Raw genomic sequence first — 19,461 nt, 5'->3', positions numbered from 1 at the left:
CAGCGTGTACCTGGGGCCAGCTTGTGGGAGCCGCCCAAATGGATGGCTAGGATACACAGAGGGCCTCAGAAAGTATCTGGTGTGTTTCTCCAGCATGGTGTAAGAAGCATTGAGGTTTCAGAGTTCACAGCCATTTGTCTGGGTTTGATGCAGAGAGTAACTGATGTTTGTCTTCTTGTCCATCTCAGCAAGATTTCCAAAGCACAGTACATTCTGGAGGGGGAGGGAGGGAAAGTTCAGAAGGGGAGGGGCCTGACTTCTTATGAGTGGGACTTCGCAGAGACAACCTGCCCCCCACCTTCCCTAGACCCTCACACTCACCCATATTTTCTGCCTTAACTGGGGATTTTGGCAGTTGGAATACAACAGTGAATTTTCCATTTTCAGGGCTGCCCCCAGCGCCACCCAGATCACAGTGATTCTGCCTCATTCCTCCCAAGAGCTGCTATATCTGGGCACTGAAAGTGGTAACATATTTGTGGAGAAGCTGCCCTCTTTCCAGATGCTAGAGGACCAGACTATCAGTACTGAGGCTGTCTTGCAATGGTGAGCTGGGCTGAGGGTCTCCGCAGACTTTCACAGAGTCAGGCTAAGGCCAGCCTCATCCACTGGGTGAGGGAGTAGTTGTGGCCATGGTATAACTTGAAAGGACTGGGAAGCCAGAGTGAGTTGGGGGAAAGGAGGGGTGTACCTGGGGTGGTATTCAGTATATATAAAACATAGAGCTCATTCAGTTATCCATCTCAGGACTGAGCAAGTTGGGTATAGATTTCAGGACAGATCATGCCCTCAGTAGGGGGTAGGGTAGGGAGACAGTGACTTTTCTCCCCTTGTTGAAGAAGCTTGGGTACTTTGGGACTTGTTCAGATTTGAACTTCATCTCTGGGTAGTCATCAGACACCGTGTGTGATTGCTTTGTCTGGCTTTTGGACTGACCCCAAAGCGCCAGCTTCTGGAGCAGGGCTTACCATCATATTTTGGGGCATTTGAGAACATTGGCTCCTTTGAAATAAGCCAGGGCCCCAGCAAGGAGCCTGACCTCCAGCTCTGGAGTATTGGAGGATACGTATTACAATTTATGCTAAACAGTCATCTGTAGATTTGCTAGGATCCACCGTTCCTTTGGCATTTCTGGGGTAGTTGGGAATCCATTCCCTGCTCACACCGCCAGGGACTTTCTTACATTGCACCAGCAGCAGCAGAAAGAGGAGAGAACGCAGCTCCCTTGGTCACTACCTCACTGAGCTGTCCATCAGCATCATACACTCCTCTCCCACCACAAAGTCTTGGCTATGGTGGGAACCTGTCTGTTTGTCAATTCCTTGTGTCTAGGTTGCCCAAGGATGCACAGCACTGGCGGGCATTTGAGATGGTGGAAGCACTACAGGAACACCCACAGGACCCTACCCAGGTCCTGATTGGCTATAGCAGGGGCCTCATTGTTATCTGGGACCTTCAAAAGAGCCGGGTGCTGCAACACTTCCTGAGTGGCCAGGTAGGTAGCATGCCCAGGGGCTGTGGGGGAGTAGGATGGGCATCCGATAGCTTTCTTTTGATGCTAGTGCCTGGTACTGATGACAGATAGGCATGGGCAGAACAAATATACATGGTCCCTACCCCTTGATATCCTACGAACTCTGAGCACTCTAGAGGAACTTGTATGGGATCCTAGGGTGTGGAACTGGAGGGACTTTGCATCATGAGTTCAACCCCCTAATTTTACTGAGGCCCAGAGAAGGGACGCAGAGCTGGGATTCAAACCAGGTCCCCTGATTCTTTCCATTGCACCATGCTATGGTACTAACCCTCTGTATTTAAACTGGGGGAGAGGGTTTAGGTGATGGGGAAAACTGCCTACTCAATTTTGATATCCTTCCCACCTCTCCCCTCCTCTAGCAACTGGAGAATGTCTGCTGGCAGCGAGACGGGGGTTGCATTGTCAGTTGCCATTATGATGGGAGTTACTGCCAGTGGAAAGTGTCCAGTGAAGCCCAGCATCCTGAGCCGGTGCAAAGCAGAGTGCCTTATGGTCAGTGGGCGTGGGTGTACCTGGTTCTCAGCGCCAGGGCCCCAGGCATTGGTCTCTTCAGCAGATCTCTGCATCTGTAGACGTATGAATCGATGAGCCTGTGTGTTCTCTAACCGATTCCATTTCTCCTTTTTTTAACCCAGGTCCTTATCCTTGTAAAGCTATTTCTAAAATCTTTTGGCTGAAGACCAGGAAAGGGTATGCCTCTTGGTTTTTTCCCTCTTCTCTTTTTCACTCTACCATCTATTCCCCCCCACCCCCATCCCCAGTATGTAGAAAGTGACCCATATTCCCTAAACAAGCACACACTTTTCTGCTTGATAGAAACACATCGGTGATGATTTCCAGTCTGCCATCCACCGTGAGTGGAAGCCATTGGCCCCTAACCCAACAGGGGAATAGGAATCGGGGAATAAGAAAGGGAGCCAAGAGCATTCAGGTCCTTCTGGGAAGGGAGGGGAAAGACTCCTGACTCATTTATAAACCTTAATTCTCTTTACACATATGTACGCATCCAACATCAATGACTGGGAGTCCTATTCCCAGTATCCTTTCAGCCCTACGATGTTTCATTATGAAAAATGGCATATTCAGAAAGAAAGGGAAGGGGTGAATTAAGAGAAAAAGCCCAGATCTCCCTTCCTACTTAGGAGCATATAGTGTTATGTCCTTGTCACCATCACTGCCTGGGAAACTGACTCCCGGGAAGGGAGACAAGTTGTATCAGACTCCCCAGGACAAGGCAGGTCATAGGATATCTTAGATTGTCCTCTTTGTCTAGCGACCCTTTCCAGAAAAGTAGGAAGGATGCTCCCCTCTGTCCTTGCCTTGAATGCACGCCCCCACTTCCCCCCTGGCAGAGCTCATTGTGTCTCCTGGTTTGACTCCCCACTCCCAGGCTGCCCTACATCATCTTCCAGGGCGGCATGCCCCGAGCCAGCTATGGAGACCGGCACAGCATCTCCGTGACTCATGGGAGCCAGGAGACAGCGTTTGACTTCACCTCTCGCGTCATTGACTTCACCGTCCTCGCAGAAGCCGACTCTGGTGAGCTGTGGGTCAGTAGATGAAGCGAAGAAGGCCTTCACAGAGGGATAGAGGGGGTAGGAGGGAAGGGGAGAAAGCATTTTTTTTTTTTAAGCACAAACATCTCACTTAATCCTCACAACCACCACCCTTGGAGATAGATGCTGTGATTACACCCATCTCACAGTTGAAGAAATGGAGGCAGACGGAGGTTAAGTGACTTGCCCAGAGTCACACAGCTAGAATGAGTCTGAGGCCTGATTTGAACTCAAGTCTTCCTAACTCCAGGCCCAGCACTTGCCACCTACCTAATATGAATGGGGACCGTACCTGTGATTTCACTAATATAGGGGAACTGCTAAGTGAGGAAACTCCCTTTGCCAATGTAGCAACATATGATAATAATATAATAGCATATAGAGTTATCTATATTACTACATATAGTTACAATAACCATAATGATAGTCGCTAACATTTATATATTGCCTACCCTGTGCCAAGCACTGTGGGAAGTGTTTTACAAATATTATCTCATCTTTGTCCTCCAGATGGCCCTTGGGAGTGGGTGCTACTATTCTCATGCCCGTTTATCGGTTGGAGAAACTAGATTAGACACAGGTTAAGTGACTTGCCCTGGGTCACTCAGCTAGAAAGAATATCAATCAAATGGTTTTCTAAGTCAATCTATACCTACAGGGATCCTAATACGTGGGTTAGTGGCTTTCATTTCTATTGGACACCACTCATCGAGAGCATTTGAGAAGCTAGATGACTAGCTCAAGGTCACAAAGCCAGTATATGTCAGAAGCTAGACTTGAACCCGGGTCTCAATGACTTCAAGCCTCCCTCTCCTTGTAATAGGTCCTTAACATTTGTATTTGAATTGAAAGGAGGGGCAGAGGAAGGAGTCAAAAATGAGCATTGGAGGACATTTAGTCTAAGCCCTTCAAGTCGTACTTGAGAAAACTTGGGCCTAGGAAACGTAAGCAATTTGCCCAAGATTACATAGAGGTAAAGTTTGTATCCACATCCTCCGAGAGTCAGTGCTAATTCGCTCGTAATTTTTGCTCTCAGTCATGACTTTTCCTGCTTAAAAATCTACTCTACCAACTCTTGTGTTAAGGGAAACAAGGTGGGGGCTAGGGAGAGTAGTCAGGGTGACTTTAAGAGACCTATCCTCCTCCCACCCCCACCCCAGTCTTCCCTTGCAAAAGCTGGGCACAGCCTGAATCAAATAGCACAGGGGTGAATCAGTCTTCAAACTTGGGTGAGATCAAAGGGGGCTGATATTGAAACCTGGAGGGAGAAAGAGAGAGTAGGAGTTCCTCCTCCTAATTATTCCAGTTTAATGAGGCCTTTTGAGCTGGAGAAGAAAGGGTAGGGCAATCCCAGGACTACCCCGGCCCTGCTGTTGTCTGTGTTCTTCTGTCCTCACTGAGCCTACCAAGTCTTTCATTCAGACTCAGCCCTTATGTTTTCCTTCCACTTCCTCCTCTGGAGAGCCTGACACACCTAGGTTACTGTTTGCCATGCCATCCTCTTAGGGCTACAGTCCAGTGGTGTTCTAAGCCTGCTCTGTCACTCACCTTCTGTGTGACGCTGCTAAGTCACTGAATTCCACAACAAACTTCAGCTAAGGACACTGTGCCACCTTTTGTGTTAAGCTTTAGAGGTGAAAAAACAAGTAAGACGGGGTTCAGGTGACTGACATGATGATGTAGTCAGGGAGATAAGGCAGGCACGAATTGCTAAAATACAAAACAATACCGAAGGATAAAAGGAGGTGCCTTTGTCCTCCCTGAGTTTCTTCTCTGCAAGCATGGAAAGAATTATAGCCTCACAAAGATATTGGGAAGATAATACTTCATAAGAAACAAAGATATTTGAAAAAAAAATTTAGATTCTATAAATGGGAGGCTTTTGTAGTGGGGAACCATCATTCTTTAGTTCTGTGACCTGTCATTTAAAAAAAATTCATTCATTTTAAGCATGTATTATCTCTCCCATTGGCCCTTCCCCAATGAACAGTTTTTAAAAAAAGAAAATCTTCATAATTAATATACACAGTCCAGCAAAACAAATCCCCATATTAGCCATGTCCAAAGTTATATGTCTTATTCTGCATTTTAAGTCTATCATCTGCCTAGCAGGAGGTGGGTAACATGCTATGCTCTTTAGCAATCCGGATTTATCATTGCACTGATTGGAGTTCTAAAGTCTTTCAGAGTTGTTTTTCTTTGTCATGTTATCATGGCATAAATGTTTCTCTCAGTTCTGTTCACTTCCCTTGGCATCAGTTCATAGAAGTCTTCCCAGTGTCCTCCATTTCATCAGTTCTTACAGCACAACAATATTCTTTTCCATCCATATACGACGATTTGTTTAGCCATTCACTAATAGGTAAGCCCGTGTTTCTGTATGTCCACTTCACCCTAGCCATACCTGAACCCACTGCCCAAAGTCCTTGTCTGTCCACTGTCACTAGGGTCCCCAACCTTTTTTGGTTTCTCTTGACATTGGCTTTCAGTAAACCTCCATGTCTTCTATTCAGTTTGAAAAGTAATAAACTTAAGTGTTTACCATGTGTATACCCATAAATAAAACAAAGAGATTAATTTTCTCATAAGGAATCCTTTGTTCAATACTTAGGATCATAAAATTGTTAAATGTTTATCAGAACACAATCAAATAAATTAGAGACCCTTGTTTCTGTTTCTTGTCAAACAACAGTTTAATTCTTGGTACTTTTAAAAAGAGATACCCCATCCTCCAAATTATGTTCAGCCTCCACTTTGTTTCTTGCTTTGGATATGATTGGTAACAGGGAGCAGGGTTGTTATTCCTAATTCAGGAGATTTTAGATCCAGAGTTGGAAGAGATCTTAGAGGTCATCTGGCCTTTTTAGTGAATAAGAAACTGAGTCTTGGGAAAGTCTAGGCCTCTCTCCATTACACAATGCTGGATTAAATTGCTAATACCTGACTTTCTCCATCCTTAAATTGTTAGTTATCACTAACCCTGCCACTTTTGTAATATTTCAATAGGATGGCATAATTATTTGCTAAATATTCCCCATACCCTCTTTACTAGCTTCGTGTCCCCCAGGTAGGGAACCCCTGTTTGTCAACAGAGAACCCCCTAGGAAGAAGAAATGAATAAGAGGGAGGTATCTTCAATGATCACTGCCCCCCACCTTCATCTATCACTATGAAACCATGTTCTATTTGAATCTCAGAAAGGGAAAGAAAAACAAAACATTCTACTGTATCCATCTTAAGAAGTAACCAGCAAATAGGAGATCCTTTTGTACTGTGTCTTCTTCCCAGGCAGTCAGAATTTCCATAAAGCTTTTCTGCCTCCAGCTTTATTTTTTTTTTCATAGTTTGTATGCCTTTTATGATTTTGCTTATCTTGCTCTGCATCACTTAGATGTCTTCATGTATTTTCTTGTATCTTCATATTGTGTCTTGTTTTTCAGTGCCTTAAAACAGTGGTCTCCAAGCCTTTCTGTGATCATGTATTTATTTTTTAAAAAATTGAGCATCTCCAATATACAGATATCTATAAATCATGTGCATGTATGTGCATATGCATTGTAAATGAGTATATTCATCATAAAATCTACACAAAAATAGGAATTAAAAAGGATGAGGTAAAGATGAAATTATGTTTAAAAATCATTTTTAGCAGGGAAACCTTTTCTTTCGCTAAAATTATTAATTGACCATCATTTTGGTAATGTTTCGGCAGCATGGATGTGATTTCATATTGCTTTGTTATTTTTTTTTAATCTTGTGATGCAGTGGTTCAATGGTCAGTTCTCTATTTAGTCTAGTTTGATTTCTGGTTTTAGTGGCTGTCATGGCAGAAAAAGACTACCTCACAAAAATGTTCATCAACCTCCCTTCTTGAAGGGGGCCAATGACATCACAAGGGTGATGTGATGTCTTGACTTTTGAGTGAATTGAATTTAAATGAGGCAGAGCTGCACAAAAACGTGGAGCACAGTCAAAGAAGAGGATTGTTGGCTGTGCTTACTAGATCACGATACACATTTTTCAGTCTCATCCACTCATATGCAAAGGTTTTTATTTGAAATATGGTCAGCACATGTACATCTTCCCTGATGGCAAACTAATCAGGAGATATTGCGTTGTAAAAAAAAAAAATTTAACCTATTAATTTCAACTCCTGAAACTCTTCACTTGGTAAATTTCTCAACAGATTAAAAAATTCCCTTTCCCAGTTTGTACACAGATATGAATGCTTGTGTAGGTGACACACACCATTTTCAAACAGCAAAAGCTGAAGTTTTTGACTCTTGTTAATTACAGTGGTTTCATGCTGTGACTTCATTATCTCAAGGCACCATGTACACTTAGGGCAAGATTCATAATTAATGATAGAGGATATCAAATCCTTGTTTCAAATAATCTTGATAATTTCATTTTTTTACCACCTTGTCTGATTTAATTAGATTGTCGTTGCTTTTACCAATTAGGAAGTGTCAGCTCCGTCGTTCTCTTGTTGGCTCATGCTCGTGTGTTACTGTTATTTTCACTTGGTAGTATTTTGGTTTTTTCCAATTACATGTAAAGATATTTTTCAACATTCATTTTTGTAAGATTTTGAATTCTAAATTTTTCTCCCTTCCCTTCCCCCTCCCCAAGACTTAACAATCTGTACTGTTATTTTCAGTCTGTGGTTTCTTTGCCAAGAATCTTGTCCTGTAGACAGCTAGGTGGCACAGTGAGTGAAAGCTAGAAATCATGAAGGTCTGAGTTCAAATTCTACCGTAAACGTTTTCTAGTTGTGCGAGCTTGGGCAAGTCATTGTCCTAGCCTTCGCTTCCTCATCTGTAAAATGGGGATGATAGTAACACCTACCCTCAAGATTATTTTGAGGATCAAATAGGATAACTGGAAAGAGCTTTGAAAAGCACTCTATGGGGGCGGCTAGGTGGCACAGTGAGTAGAGCACTGGTCCTGGAGTCAGGAGGACCTGAGTTCAAATCCGGCCCCAGACACTTGACACACTTACTAGCTGTGTGACCTTGGGCGAGTCACTTAACCCCAATTGCCCTGCCTTCCCCCTGAAAAAAAATGTTAAAAAAAAAAAAGGCACTATATAGATGTTAATAGCTATTAGCTTTTTCACCCTGGGAAAGTTATTTACCTGATTTGTGCCTCTGGCAACTTAGTAGGATTTAACCCACTTAGCTTGGAGTTGTTACTCAGTGGAGCTAACACACCTAGAAATTCTATAAATTAACAAAAATCACAGACCCTTCCTTCCTAAGTACAAAGGTCCTATAAAGGACTGGGAGCTTCAGGAGCCAAGAACAGATTTGCCAAAATCGGGAGACTCACTTGGGTGATGCTGGTAGGGGGATGGAAGGTTGAGAAGTCAGTAGTCTTTTGGTCTTCCAGTGCTGTAGGGGTAAGTGGATAAGGGTTTTGCTTGGTCACTGGGATTCCCCTGGGCAAGGATCACAAAGTTCCATCTCTGAAATGAGTTCAAACTTTTAACAACCTTGTCCTAAAGGGTGAGCAAGGCACTGATTGAACCCAGCAAGTTATTTATAACCAGTGGGGTTTTTAAAGGTGGGCCTGTTCCTTTCCTGTCACCTGTCCTGGGAGCTTATCCCCACTTCCTACACACACACACACAGCCAAGTGACCTGATATGTGGGAGGAGGGGTGTGTCTTCTGGGAAGGATTCCCAAATCTGAATGTGTATAGGAGGGATCAGTAAGTGTAGGTACATTCAGAAAACATGAGACTGGGCTCTCTTGGGGAATTCCTGATCCCTTCTGAGAAAATCTCTGAAGGAGAGATTTGGGTTGTTTTTAAAAATATATATTAATTGGTTTTATAAAACTAGATGAAAATTAGTTCTTTTCATTAGGATACATGGAGGGATGGGAATTCTATGGTTCCATCCCTGGAGAGCCATATGTGAGAGTGGGTAGAGGACATCTCTGTGATCTGATTTTCCTGCTTTTAGGACTCACCCAGCGTAAGGGTCCATGCTTTGCAGCAGCAGGCCCAAAGTTAGCTGTGTACGGTCAACAGAATCTGTGGGCAGGGGAATTTTGGTTGCGGGTAACCAAATATGTGTACAACTTTCTGGGGAATATTGCTGGGCTCCTATCTAGATTATGGAATGGTAACCTAGATTTGGGGAGATGAGACTGCCTCCTAGTGGGCTAGGACAGATAGTGGTTTTCTCTGCTCTGGCAGAGCGCAGAGGAGGGAGCCTGAAACTGCTGAGTCTGGTCCTATTCTATCTCCCTAGACTTTGATGAGCCATATGCTATGGTGGTGCTGGCAGAAGAGGAGTTGGTGGTGATTGACTTGAAGACAGCAGGCTGGCCAGCCATCCAAGCCCCGTACCTAGCATCTCTCCACTGTTCTGCCATCACCTGCTCTCACCACGTCTCTAGCATCTCCCTGAAGCTGTGGGAGAGGATCATTGCAGCTGGAAACAAACAGAATTCTCGCTATTCCACCATGGTATGTTTATGGCCTGAAGGTGGCCCTTCTTCTTCCTCAAAGCCTCCCACATCTGGCTAAAAGTCAAATTGGGGCGTAGTTATACCAGGAAGATTACACCCATCTCAAACTGGCCTTCTTCTCCTTAGCATTTCCAGACTTTTGGGGCTCAGCTTTTGAGGTCTGGTCATGTTTTTTTCAGGTGTGGCCCATCGATGGGGGCACCAGTCTGGCCCCGGATCCACCTCAGAGGGACTTGCTGCTCACTGGGTAAGTGTGACAGTCTATCTCACGCAGGGCAGGTATGCTGAGTCACTCCACTCATTTTCCCAGAGTGTGTCCCCATGCTACTCCATCATATCCAAATGCATCCTTTTTCCCCTATTCATCATTGATCGCTCTGCCCGCAGACATGAGGATGGCACAGTGAGGTTCTGGGATGCCTCAGGCGTCTGCCTACGCCTGCTCTATAAGCTAAGCACAGTCCGTGTGTTCCTCACTGACACTGACCCCAACGACAACCTCAATGCACTGGGGGAGGATGAGTGGCCCCCCCTGAGGAAGGTAAGGCCAGGCAGGTGCTCCTTTAGGAACGGGCAGGCGGTGGGCATTGGGGAAAACATGTTTTCAGAGCTGATTTGGAAGGTCTCACTTTTTCCTGCCAACCCTGGTCAGGTTGGCTCCTTTGATCCCTATAGCGATGACCCACGACTGGGGATTCAGAAGATCTTCCTTTGCAAATACAGCGGTTACTTGGCAGTGGCAGGGACTGCAGGGCAGGTAAGAGACTGAGGGCCTGAGCAGAGGGAGGGAAGGATGGATTCTGTTCCAGCCTAACTTGCACCCCTTCCCCTTCTACCTTCCATTACTCAGTGACCCTGGCTATACACTGCAGCCTCTCGTCCTAGAGCCATAGCTCACATGGTAGGTGCTGGAGCTTGGGCCCTTCTGCTCTCAGGCAGCTACCAACCTCAGCCCCTCTGTTCCACCCCCCCCCCCAGGTGCTCGTGTTAGAGTTGAATGATGAGGAGGCAGAGCAGGCGGTGGACCATGTGGAAGCTAACCTGTTGCAGGATCAAGAAGGCTATCGGTGGAAGGGGCATGAGAGGCTTCGGGCTCGGCAAGGGCCCATCCGCTTCGAGCCTGGCTTCCAGCCTTTCATCCTAATTCAGTGCCAGCCCCCGGCAGTGGTCACCTCCCTGGCCCTGCACTCGGAGTGGAAGCTTGTGGCCTTTGGAACAAGTCATGGCTTTGGGCTTTTTGATCACCAGCAGAAGAAACAGATTTTTGTCAAGTGAGTTGGCACCTCCCCTGGGGAGAAGGGTTGAGACATGGAAAGATCTGGGATGCAACTCAGGCAGAAGACAGTCATTACCTAATCAGACCCCAAACATTTATTAAGGGCTTATTGTGCCCCAGGCACCATGTTAAATACAAAATATAGTTTAAAAAATAGTCCCCGCCTTCAAGGAGCAAACATTCTAATGGAGAAGACAACAGGTAAATAACTATGTACATGCAAGATAATCTGACAATGTAGTGGAAGGCACTGGCAGGTGAGAATAGGAAAGACCACTCCCCACCTCCTCCCAAGAAGGTAGGATTTGAGCTGACTCTTAAAGGGAAGCCAGGGGTGCCAATAGGTAGAAGTCAGGTCTCTTGGCTATATCTTGTCACCTCAGTAGTTCCATCTCACCTCCTTTGACAGAAGGAGGGAGAAAAGGAGAGATAAGTATACATGTGTTTCCTTTACTCCCTTTCAATCTTCTGCTGGGAGCTCTTATTATGAGCTGCATGGCTATCCAGGCCTCCACTTGAGGGCCTCTGATCTGTGTCTGTCCATCCCTAGATGTACACTGCACCCCAGTGACCAACTAGCCATGGAGGGTCCCCTGTCCCGGGTAAAGTCTCTGAAGAAATCCTTGAGGCAGTCATTCCGAAGAATGAGCCGGAGCAGGACATCCGGTCGCAAGCGGCGCATGGCTGGCAACTTAGGAGAGGTAAGCCTGGAGAGAAGAGAAGTTAATTTCTTCTTTCTTCTCGGCCTGATCTGGCTCCCAGGAAGCAGAGAGCCCCAAACTGCCAGTATTATAATAGGTTCTTCTTTATGCTTCCCTGGGTACTTCTGGCTGCCTTGTGGCCAGGGTACAAAAAGCATTTGTCCTGCCCCTTGTGGATGTCTCACAGTCTCATTGCTGGCATCATACCCCTACTTTCCGTCATTTCTTTTTGCCGTCCTCCATGGAGGTCTTTCTAATTTCCTCTAGATTCATCCATTTTGTCATATCTTATGGCGCATTGACTAGCATTACATCCATATTACCGATGTTTAGTCATTCCCCAACAGGTGGGCCATCCCTTAGTTTCTAGTTGCTATCAATATTTTTTGCTCCCATGGGTCCTTTTCCTCTCTTCGATCTCTGTGGGGCACAGACCCAGTAGTGGTATTGCTTTACAAACCTCTCCCTTCTGTGTCTCATACCTTACTTATGCTATTCCTCTCCTATCCACCTCATCCCCAACCCCCTCTCTGGCTTAGTTGCAGGAGCCGAATGCCAGGGCAGATCGAGTAGGCTTGCAAAACATGGAACTGGCCCCAGTGCAGAGGAAGATTGAGGCGAGGTCGGCAGAGGACTCATTCACCGGCTTTGTCCGGACCCTCTACTTCGCTGACACCTACCTTCGGGACAGTGAGCAGCCTCTGTTCAGTCTAGTTGGGGTGGGGAAAGGAGTGGGGGGCGCGGGGCGGAGAGGAGTAACCACTAGCTGACTCAGCATTACTTTGCCCTGTTGCAGCAACCCTAGAAAATTCTTCTCTGTTCCTTGTCCTCCTTTCTACCATGTTCAGAATGTCTAGAGTCAGAGTACCTGGCTTTGAGTCTGCATTCTCCACTTCTTAAGTGTATAATGCTGGACATTAGACTTTTCTGTCCCTCAGTTTCCTCATCTGGTATTAAGATAATGCTGTCCCTTTGTCAGTCCTACTTTCTAGAGTGGAGGATATGAGCCTGCGTGTGTGTATCTGGGATGGGGGGAAGGGGGAAGGACTTCATAGAAGTGGTCTTTTGGGTCCACAGTGACTTGCTGATCCTGGCTAGGTTAGTCTTGGCTCTTCTAGGCTGCCTAGAAAGTGAGTGTACTGGGATAATCTGCCCCACTTCCAGGGAGATGGGTGGCTCAGGACTCTTTGTATCTTCACAGATTCTTGCCACTGCCCTTCCTTGTGGGTGGGCACCAATGGCGGTACGGTCTATGCCTTTTCCTTGCGTGTCCCACCTCCTGATAGGAGAATGGAGGAACCGATCAGAGCTGAACAGGGTGAGTGGTGGCTGGGAGGGTCTGGCCTTAGTGGGAGAGGGATGGGGGGTGAGGGGGGAGACCAGACTCTTTCTCGTGGCATAAAACAGGAAGTCCTTGAATCTGGTCAAGGGGCATGCCTCCACTTCATCACTGCCTCACCTTCTCTCCTTCTAGCCAAGGAAATCCAGCTGATGCACCGTGCCCCCGTCATAGGCATCCTGGTCCTGGATGGGCGAGGCTTGCCCCTCCCTGAGCCCCTGGAGGCAGCCCACGACCTCTCGAAGAGCCCAGACATGCAGGGCAGCCACCAGCTCCTTGTTGTGTCTGAGGAGCAGTTCAAGGTAGTCGGCAGGCAGGGGCTAATTCCTGATCTTGAGACTAATAGAAACCAGCCCTCTCTGCTAGTGCTTTTGCCTTTCTTTGTATCTTTAGCACTTAGCGCAGGGTCTGGTATATAAAAAGTGCTTAATAAATGATTACTGATTTGAGTGTAGCTGGGCATAGGGACATCCCTTCCATTAACATAACCCAGAAGAAGCAAACCAGGGCTACTTTGTAGAGGAGGCTCAGACTGGAACATTGGGATTGGACCCAAGTCTTATTTTCAGGTGGGTGACCCAGTAGGTCACCCATGTATAGGGCTCTGTAGGGGTATCTTGGGTATCTAGAAGGAAGAGAAGGTGTGAGCCCTGATTCCAGGGAGAGATAGGATGTATGACAGTGAGGAGAAGTGTGAGGATAGGATGAAGAGTGCTGACAACTGAATCACCTGGAAAGGCTTCCTGAAGTTAATTTTTCTTTTTCTTGTTACATTTATTTATTTTTAGTTTACAGCATACAGTTCCACAAGCTTTTTAAGTTCCAAATTTTCTCCCCCTCCTCCCTTCCCAAAGACAGCATGCAATTCTATATAAGCTCTACATATACATTCACACTAAACATGTTTTCGCATTAGTCATGATACAAAGAAGAATTATAACCGATGGAATGAACTTTGAGAAAGAAGAAACAAAACAAAAAAAAGAGAGCAAATAGTGTGCTTCAATCTGCATTCAGACTCCATAGTTCTTTCTCTGGATGTGGATAGCTTTTTCCATCATGAGTCTTTTGGAGTTGTGTTAGAACCTGGCATTGCTGAAAAGAGCCAAGTCTAACAAAGTTAGTCATTGTACAATGTGGCTGTAACTGTATACAATGTGCTCTGAAATTAATTTTTCTGCAGAACCTAGATGAAGGAAGTGACAGGCTTCAGTAGTGAGGAATGAGGAAGAAATCATCTCGAGTCCCCCCTCCCCCCAGGAGATGTGATTGGCATGTGTACAAGCCAGTACATAAGAGAGGGAGGACCATGGGGGAGGGTAGAAAATGAAGTTTCCTGTTGGGAGGTTTGTAAATGATGACCTTGGAAGGACTGGGCTCTCAGGGGAGCTTTGGTGATAAATAATATCGTGTTCTCCCTGTCCTCCCCCTTCTCCCAATAGGTGTTCACTCTGCCCAAGGTTAGCGCAAAGCTGAAACTCAAACTCACTGCATTGGAGGGCTCACGGGTACGGCGGGTCAGTGTAGCCCACTTTGGCAGCTGCAAGGCAGAAGACTATGGAGAACACCACCTAACGGTCCTCACAAATCTGGGTGATGTGCAGGTAGTCTCCCTGCCCTTCCTCAAGCCCCAGGTACGATACGGCTGCATCCGTAAGGAGGACGTTAGTGGTATCGCTTCCTGTGTCTTCACCAAATATGGCCAAGGTACAGTGGCCTTGGGGCCCCACAACCCAAACCAAGAAGGCCTTCCCTATCACTTCCATGCCCTTGTACCCTTTGTCTGTCTTGTCCTTTGGGTAGGGGTGGAGGCAGAAAGCTGAGTACCTTCATGCGTCTTCCTAAGACATTATTCTGCTTACTGATCCAAGGGTTAAAACCCTCAGCCATGCTCAGGATAGTAGTGGGTGCCTGGACAGAGGCTGGATGGCGGCAGGACATGAGATGTACCGAAGAGGCTATCAAAGAAAGGGGAAGCTTGGGACCTGAGGGGATCTTCACTTGCCTCCCTGGATTTCCTGTTAGATTCACACCTTGCCATCTCTTTACCCCTTTACTTACCTCTGCAGGCTTCTACCTGATCTCGCCCTCGGAGTTTGAGAGGTTCTCTCTCTCCACAAAATGGCTGGTTGAGCCTCGTTGTATAGTGGATACAGCAGAAAACAAGAACCACTGCTCTCCCCGCAACGGATCAGGCGTCAAGAAGGCCCCAGGCAAAGCCAGGTGAGAGAGCAAGCTGGTTCAAGAGGGGAGCTGTGGTCTGAAAGCAGATGGAAGAATTCCCCCGTCTTTGAATGTCTCCATCCCAGTGGCCAGGAAGCAGCAGGAATTGGGAGGCTGGGGGCTGGGTGGACCAACTTAAGCAAAAGTTGCTTCCTGGCTCTTAGAAAACCTCATTGTCACCTCCCTGCAGGAACTCGGAGAGCTTGGGAGATGGAGGCGGTGAGTAAACCTACCTGTTGACCATGGGTACATTAAAGGAGCCTCTGGGGTGGGACAGAAGCTTCATGAGAATGAGAATAAGGGGGAAATTCTGAATGCAAGTGGGGTGTTGATGATGAAGAAATTGCTCCCTTTACAGATGTTTGTCATCTCACATGAGCTGTACCCTTCATGCCTGTCTGAGCTGGGAGTGAAAAGGGGGCATTCCTTAGGACAGTGGTGTCATACTCAATTAGAAGGGGTCCACCAAACCCATCTCTGGGCTGCACATCGACATTAGTATTACCCATATTCTACTGTATTTATTTATTTTGTTAATATTTCCCAATTGGCCACACTGGAGCGGGATGCAGGCAGACCCCGAGCTGTTGGGGACTCTCCAAAGAGCTTTTATTTATGTGGGTTTGTAGCTATCCACCATATTAGAAATTGAAATGTCTTAGTATTATTACAAAAGTGGTTTTGACTTCGAGGACCCTGTGAAAGGGTCTTGAGGACCCCACAGGGATCCCCAGACCATACTTTGCAAACCACAGCCTTAGAATACTCCCCTGGTGCCAGGGTTGGGATAATGTGGGGAAGAGTTCCAGGGGAACCAGGGTCAGGATTTAGTGGGTCTGTGGACTCCTCTTCCTTGCAGGGAGGAGTCAGGAACCATTGATGGAACGGGCCCTACTCAATGATGAGAGTAAGTGGGAAATTTGAGAGGATCTGAACTGGGGAAGAAATGGAGATGAGTACTACACCTCATCCTAGCAAGAAGCCTAAGAACAGAGATGAGGCTTAGTGAATGACTTCCCTGAGATCCCAAAAAGGCCCGTCCTGGGAACCATGCACCTTATGGGCAATATCCTGAGTTCGTTGGCAAGAGAAGGAAGATGGGGCACCACCAGACCCACTTTCCCTCTCCTTCCCTACCCACCCCCGTCCCACAGTACGTGTAAAGTGTGACTGTCAACACATGTAAGATATTTGGGTTTAAGGCAACACATCCCAGCTCCTCCCTGACCACTAGGATAGGGCAGTGTCTTTCCCTCTCTTCCTTGATAACACAGCTCAAATCCCATTCTCAGTTCCTGATTTCCTCTCACCTGCCACCACCACCACACAACTGCCCTGCCCTCCCTCCCGACTAAGTTGCAGCTCATTGCTTTGCATTTGTTCTTGATATGCTGATACAGGGCTTTATTTACATTTGTCTATTACTCTATTTAAGCTTTAATAGCTGAAACTGCAGTAAGATTTTTAAAACATGCAATGTAGTACGTGGTAGGGAGTTTCATTCTTTACCATGGTACCCCCAGCAGCCGTCATAATGCCTGGTATATATAAATGCTTGTGAATTGATTCTCTTTGCAGGAGTCCTGAAGGAGATCCAGAGCACTTTGGAAGGTGACAGAGGGTGAGTGTGCCTCCATGCCTTCCCCTTGTTTCCCTTTCTACCCTCTTCAAAAAAAAAAAAAAAGAACCAGGATTCACTCAGTGGTGTGACTCCCTTATGACTGGATAATACATTGTCCCGGTGAACCTGGGGTATTTTTTCCTGCATTCTACAAGGTGCCATTTTTATATCATGTGTCTAGTTCCCAGTATCTCCTGTAGCACACAGGAATAGTACTGGAGGACCTACACAGTCCTTCTCTGTGCACATGTTTACTGAATTGAATAGAATGCTCCTTAACCTCACTAGGTCCCAGCTAGGCAGTGATGGTTTTCTCTTTGCAGGAGTTATGGGGAGTGGTATTCCCAGCAAGTTGCAGTGGGACATAGACACAATAATGGGGGAGGTAGGTGACCTTGGAGGGTCCTGGGCAGGGGCTCCTCCACTCTTTCTGTCACCATGGGCTTTTTCTGGGAGCCCCTGAGACTAATCAGAGGGACCCCACCCCAGACAGGCATCCAGGCGTCTTGGGTGGTACAGGGGAGTGCCCAAGGCCCAGAGAACAGGGATTCCTCTGTTCCATCTCCTTAAGTGCTCTGCTCATGGAAAACCCCACCCGTAAAAACCCCGGGAGGGACAGGTGAAAACATACACCACACACACACTGGCTCCCAGTCTCTCATGCCAAGGCTGCTTTCAGAAATGCTTATAGCTCAGGGTTTTTTCTATACTAGACTCAGGAACTCTCTCACTTGAAGGAGTCCAGCCTCCCCTGAACACTTAGGTGTTTTTCTACCCATCTCCCTCCTTCCCACCCCAACCTGACCCACCCAGTCCCTCTGGATGCCTCTTTGGGCTGGGTCACTCTCTGAGGACTGCTCATATCCCGTGAAGATGCCAGTTGCCCATTCTTTCTCTTTCTCCAGTAGAGTGATCGTTGCAGATACAGAGGCTGCTCAAAGACTTAAGTGCCACAACACTACTGAAGGTCCTACCACGGAGGGTGCTGACCCTGGTGGAGGTCTGGGCGGGGCCCATCCAGGATTGGACAGGAGTACCCCCCTGGCCTGCACCTCTGCTGCTTCTTCAGCCTCTCCAACAACCACCATCCCCTTCCCCCACCCTCTTCGGTAGGGGGTAAGGTTGGAATCCAGAGACATCCCCAATGGACAGGATGACCCCTTCCCCTACTCCTTGTCTGTCTTAGTCCCTGTTGTCAACGTTTGCACAGTTTTTATTCTCTTCCCCCTCCCCTCTCCTTTTGTAGTGGGATAAGTTTTAAATTATAAATTTTAACTGCCTCTGGGTGAAAAAGTTTTTAATAAATACCTTATTACCTCTTCGCTGGACTGACACAATGATGATTTATTTGGTACTTTTTAAAAAAATCCTGTAGGGTTTTACATTTAAATGAATATGGATTTTTAGAAATGTACTGTCAACTGAGTCCCTGAGGGAGCTGGGACCCCCTAAGGGCTAAGGGCATAGGATCTTATCCCCTAAATCCGGGGGGGGGGGACCCTATTCTTGTAGCTGTTTTAAAACAGAGCAAACCATGTCTAAACACTGTGGCCTGGTCTTTTTGGAATAAAAGGACTAGTGTGTTTATTATCCTAATATCTGTGTGTCTGTCTATTCATACATCCTTGCCTGGTTGGGAGGTAGCTAGAAACATTCTCTATTTTGTCTGCCGTTTGTGGTTTCCTTTCCCCAATTTTTTAGCTCTGGGTAGAAGTTCCCAGGTGAGCCACCTCCTCCCCAACAAAGTGCCATTCTAACCTGGGTGAAAACCTTTGGAGTTCTCCACCATTGTCTCTGGCTGTCTGGGGTGAGGGTGGGGATGGGGGTGGGGGTTCGCTCTCCAAGGTCTCTTCCAACTCCGTGTCATATAACTGAAGGCAGTACTAGGAGAACATGATAATGTTTGTAAAAACACTGCCAGCTGAATTCAGATGAAGTACAGGGTGTCCCTAAAGTCTGGACACATAGGAAAACTGATGGCAATGTGGAGTTATTACATTGAGTTCACGTGAATCTTGCAGAGCGCATCAACCTTTGCATCACTGTTGCGACAAGTCGGCTAGCAGCTGTTGGGGTGAGAGACCAACACGAGCCCAACAACAAGAACGCTGCCAGCCCAGGTTCTTCTGATCTGCTTTACTAAGGAAAGTAACATTAAGGGGTTAACAATCTCATTTTAATCCAACATATACATATAAACTCACTTAGTTCAGGAGGAAAAGCCAGAACCCTGAACTTCAGAGCAAATACAACTACAAACATACATTAGAAACAGACCAAATCACGACTCAGTTACGAAAAAGCATCAACATCTGAGTTCACCAGCCGGGAGCTCGACAACGGCTGTCCCAGAGTCACACGCCACTCCTCCTGTGGCTCAGAGCTCCAAAGGAGAATGCCAACCTCTGTGTTTACATATCTTGTTCAGGATCAAAGGTGAGTCACACATGCAACTCACCCAGTGACCTAAAAGCATCACAAAAATGCTACTTAAACCCACATGGTCTAAAAGCCTCTGATGTCACAAACATGTCACTCAAACCCATGTAAACTAGGCTTTCCCTTGAGGCAAGGAGGTCATCGAGGACTCCTAATTTAATCAAGGAAACAAAGGCCAAACTCTTCAAGGGCACTTGATTGAATAAGTGCTAAAAGCCCTCCTTAATTGCCAATACAATCACAAATGATGGAAATCATATTGAAGATGTTACTTGTTAATATTCCAATTA

At 46.5% G+C, this 19,461-nt stretch overlaps 1 protein-coding gene across 8 annotated transcripts in view; it reads left to right on the top strand.

Moving 5' to 3' along the window:
* LLGL2 (LLGL scribble cell polarity complex component 2) overlaps positions 1 to 18,328 on the top strand; it is a 69,093-nt gene extending 50,765 nt beyond the window's left edge. For 3 of the 8 annotated variants that reach the window (XM_036756390.1, XM_036756386.1, XM_036756389.1), the window contains exons 6-25: positions 388 to 546; positions 1,333 to 1,495; positions 1,897 to 2,029; positions 2,173 to 2,227; positions 2,928 to 3,076; positions 9,353 to 9,570; positions 9,752 to 9,819; positions 9,960 to 10,113; positions 10,225 to 10,329; positions 10,551 to 10,843; positions 11,399 to 11,549; positions 12,089 to 12,239; positions 12,751 to 12,867; positions 13,024 to 13,190; positions 14,331 to 14,595; positions 14,958 to 15,111; positions 15,302 to 15,330; positions 15,971 to 16,018; positions 16,690 to 16,732; positions 17,638 to 18,328. In XM_036756390.1, the coding sequence (XP_036612285.1) occupies positions 388 to 546; positions 1,333 to 1,495; positions 1,897 to 2,029; positions 2,173 to 2,227; positions 2,928 to 3,076; positions 9,353 to 9,570; positions 9,752 to 9,819; positions 9,960 to 10,113; positions 10,225 to 10,329; positions 10,551 to 10,843; positions 11,399 to 11,549; positions 12,089 to 12,239; positions 12,751 to 12,867; positions 13,024 to 13,190; positions 14,331 to 14,595; positions 14,958 to 15,111; positions 15,302 to 15,330; positions 15,971 to 16,018; positions 16,690 to 16,732; positions 17,638 to 17,845 (2,830 nt within the window). In that variant the 3' untranslated portion in view covers positions 17,846 to 18,328. Of the gene's footprint in view, positions 1 to 387; positions 547 to 1,332; positions 1,496 to 1,896; positions 2,030 to 2,172; positions 2,228 to 2,927; positions 3,077 to 9,352; positions 9,571 to 9,751; positions 9,820 to 9,959; positions 10,114 to 10,224; positions 10,330 to 10,550; positions 10,844 to 11,398; positions 11,550 to 12,088; positions 12,240 to 12,750; positions 12,868 to 13,023; positions 13,191 to 14,330; positions 14,596 to 14,957; positions 15,112 to 15,301; positions 15,331 to 15,970; positions 16,019 to 16,689; positions 16,733 to 17,055; positions 17,118 to 17,637 lie in introns of all 8 variants that reach the window. The other 5 variants (XM_036756393.1, XM_036756392.1, XM_036756388.1 and 2 more) reach the window with 5 other exon arrangements.
* The last annotated feature ends 1,133 nt before the right edge of the window (positions 18,329 to 19,461 follow it).

Source organism: Trichosurus vulpecula, chromosome 4, assembly GCF_011100635.1.
Source record: "Trichosurus vulpecula isolate mTriVul1 chromosome 4, mTriVul1.pri, whole genome shotgun sequence".
NCBI classification, from domain to species: Eukaryota; Metazoa; Chordata; class Mammalia; order Diprotodontia; family Phalangeridae; genus Trichosurus; species Trichosurus vulpecula.
This window is presented reverse-complemented; position numbering and strand designations above follow the sequence as displayed.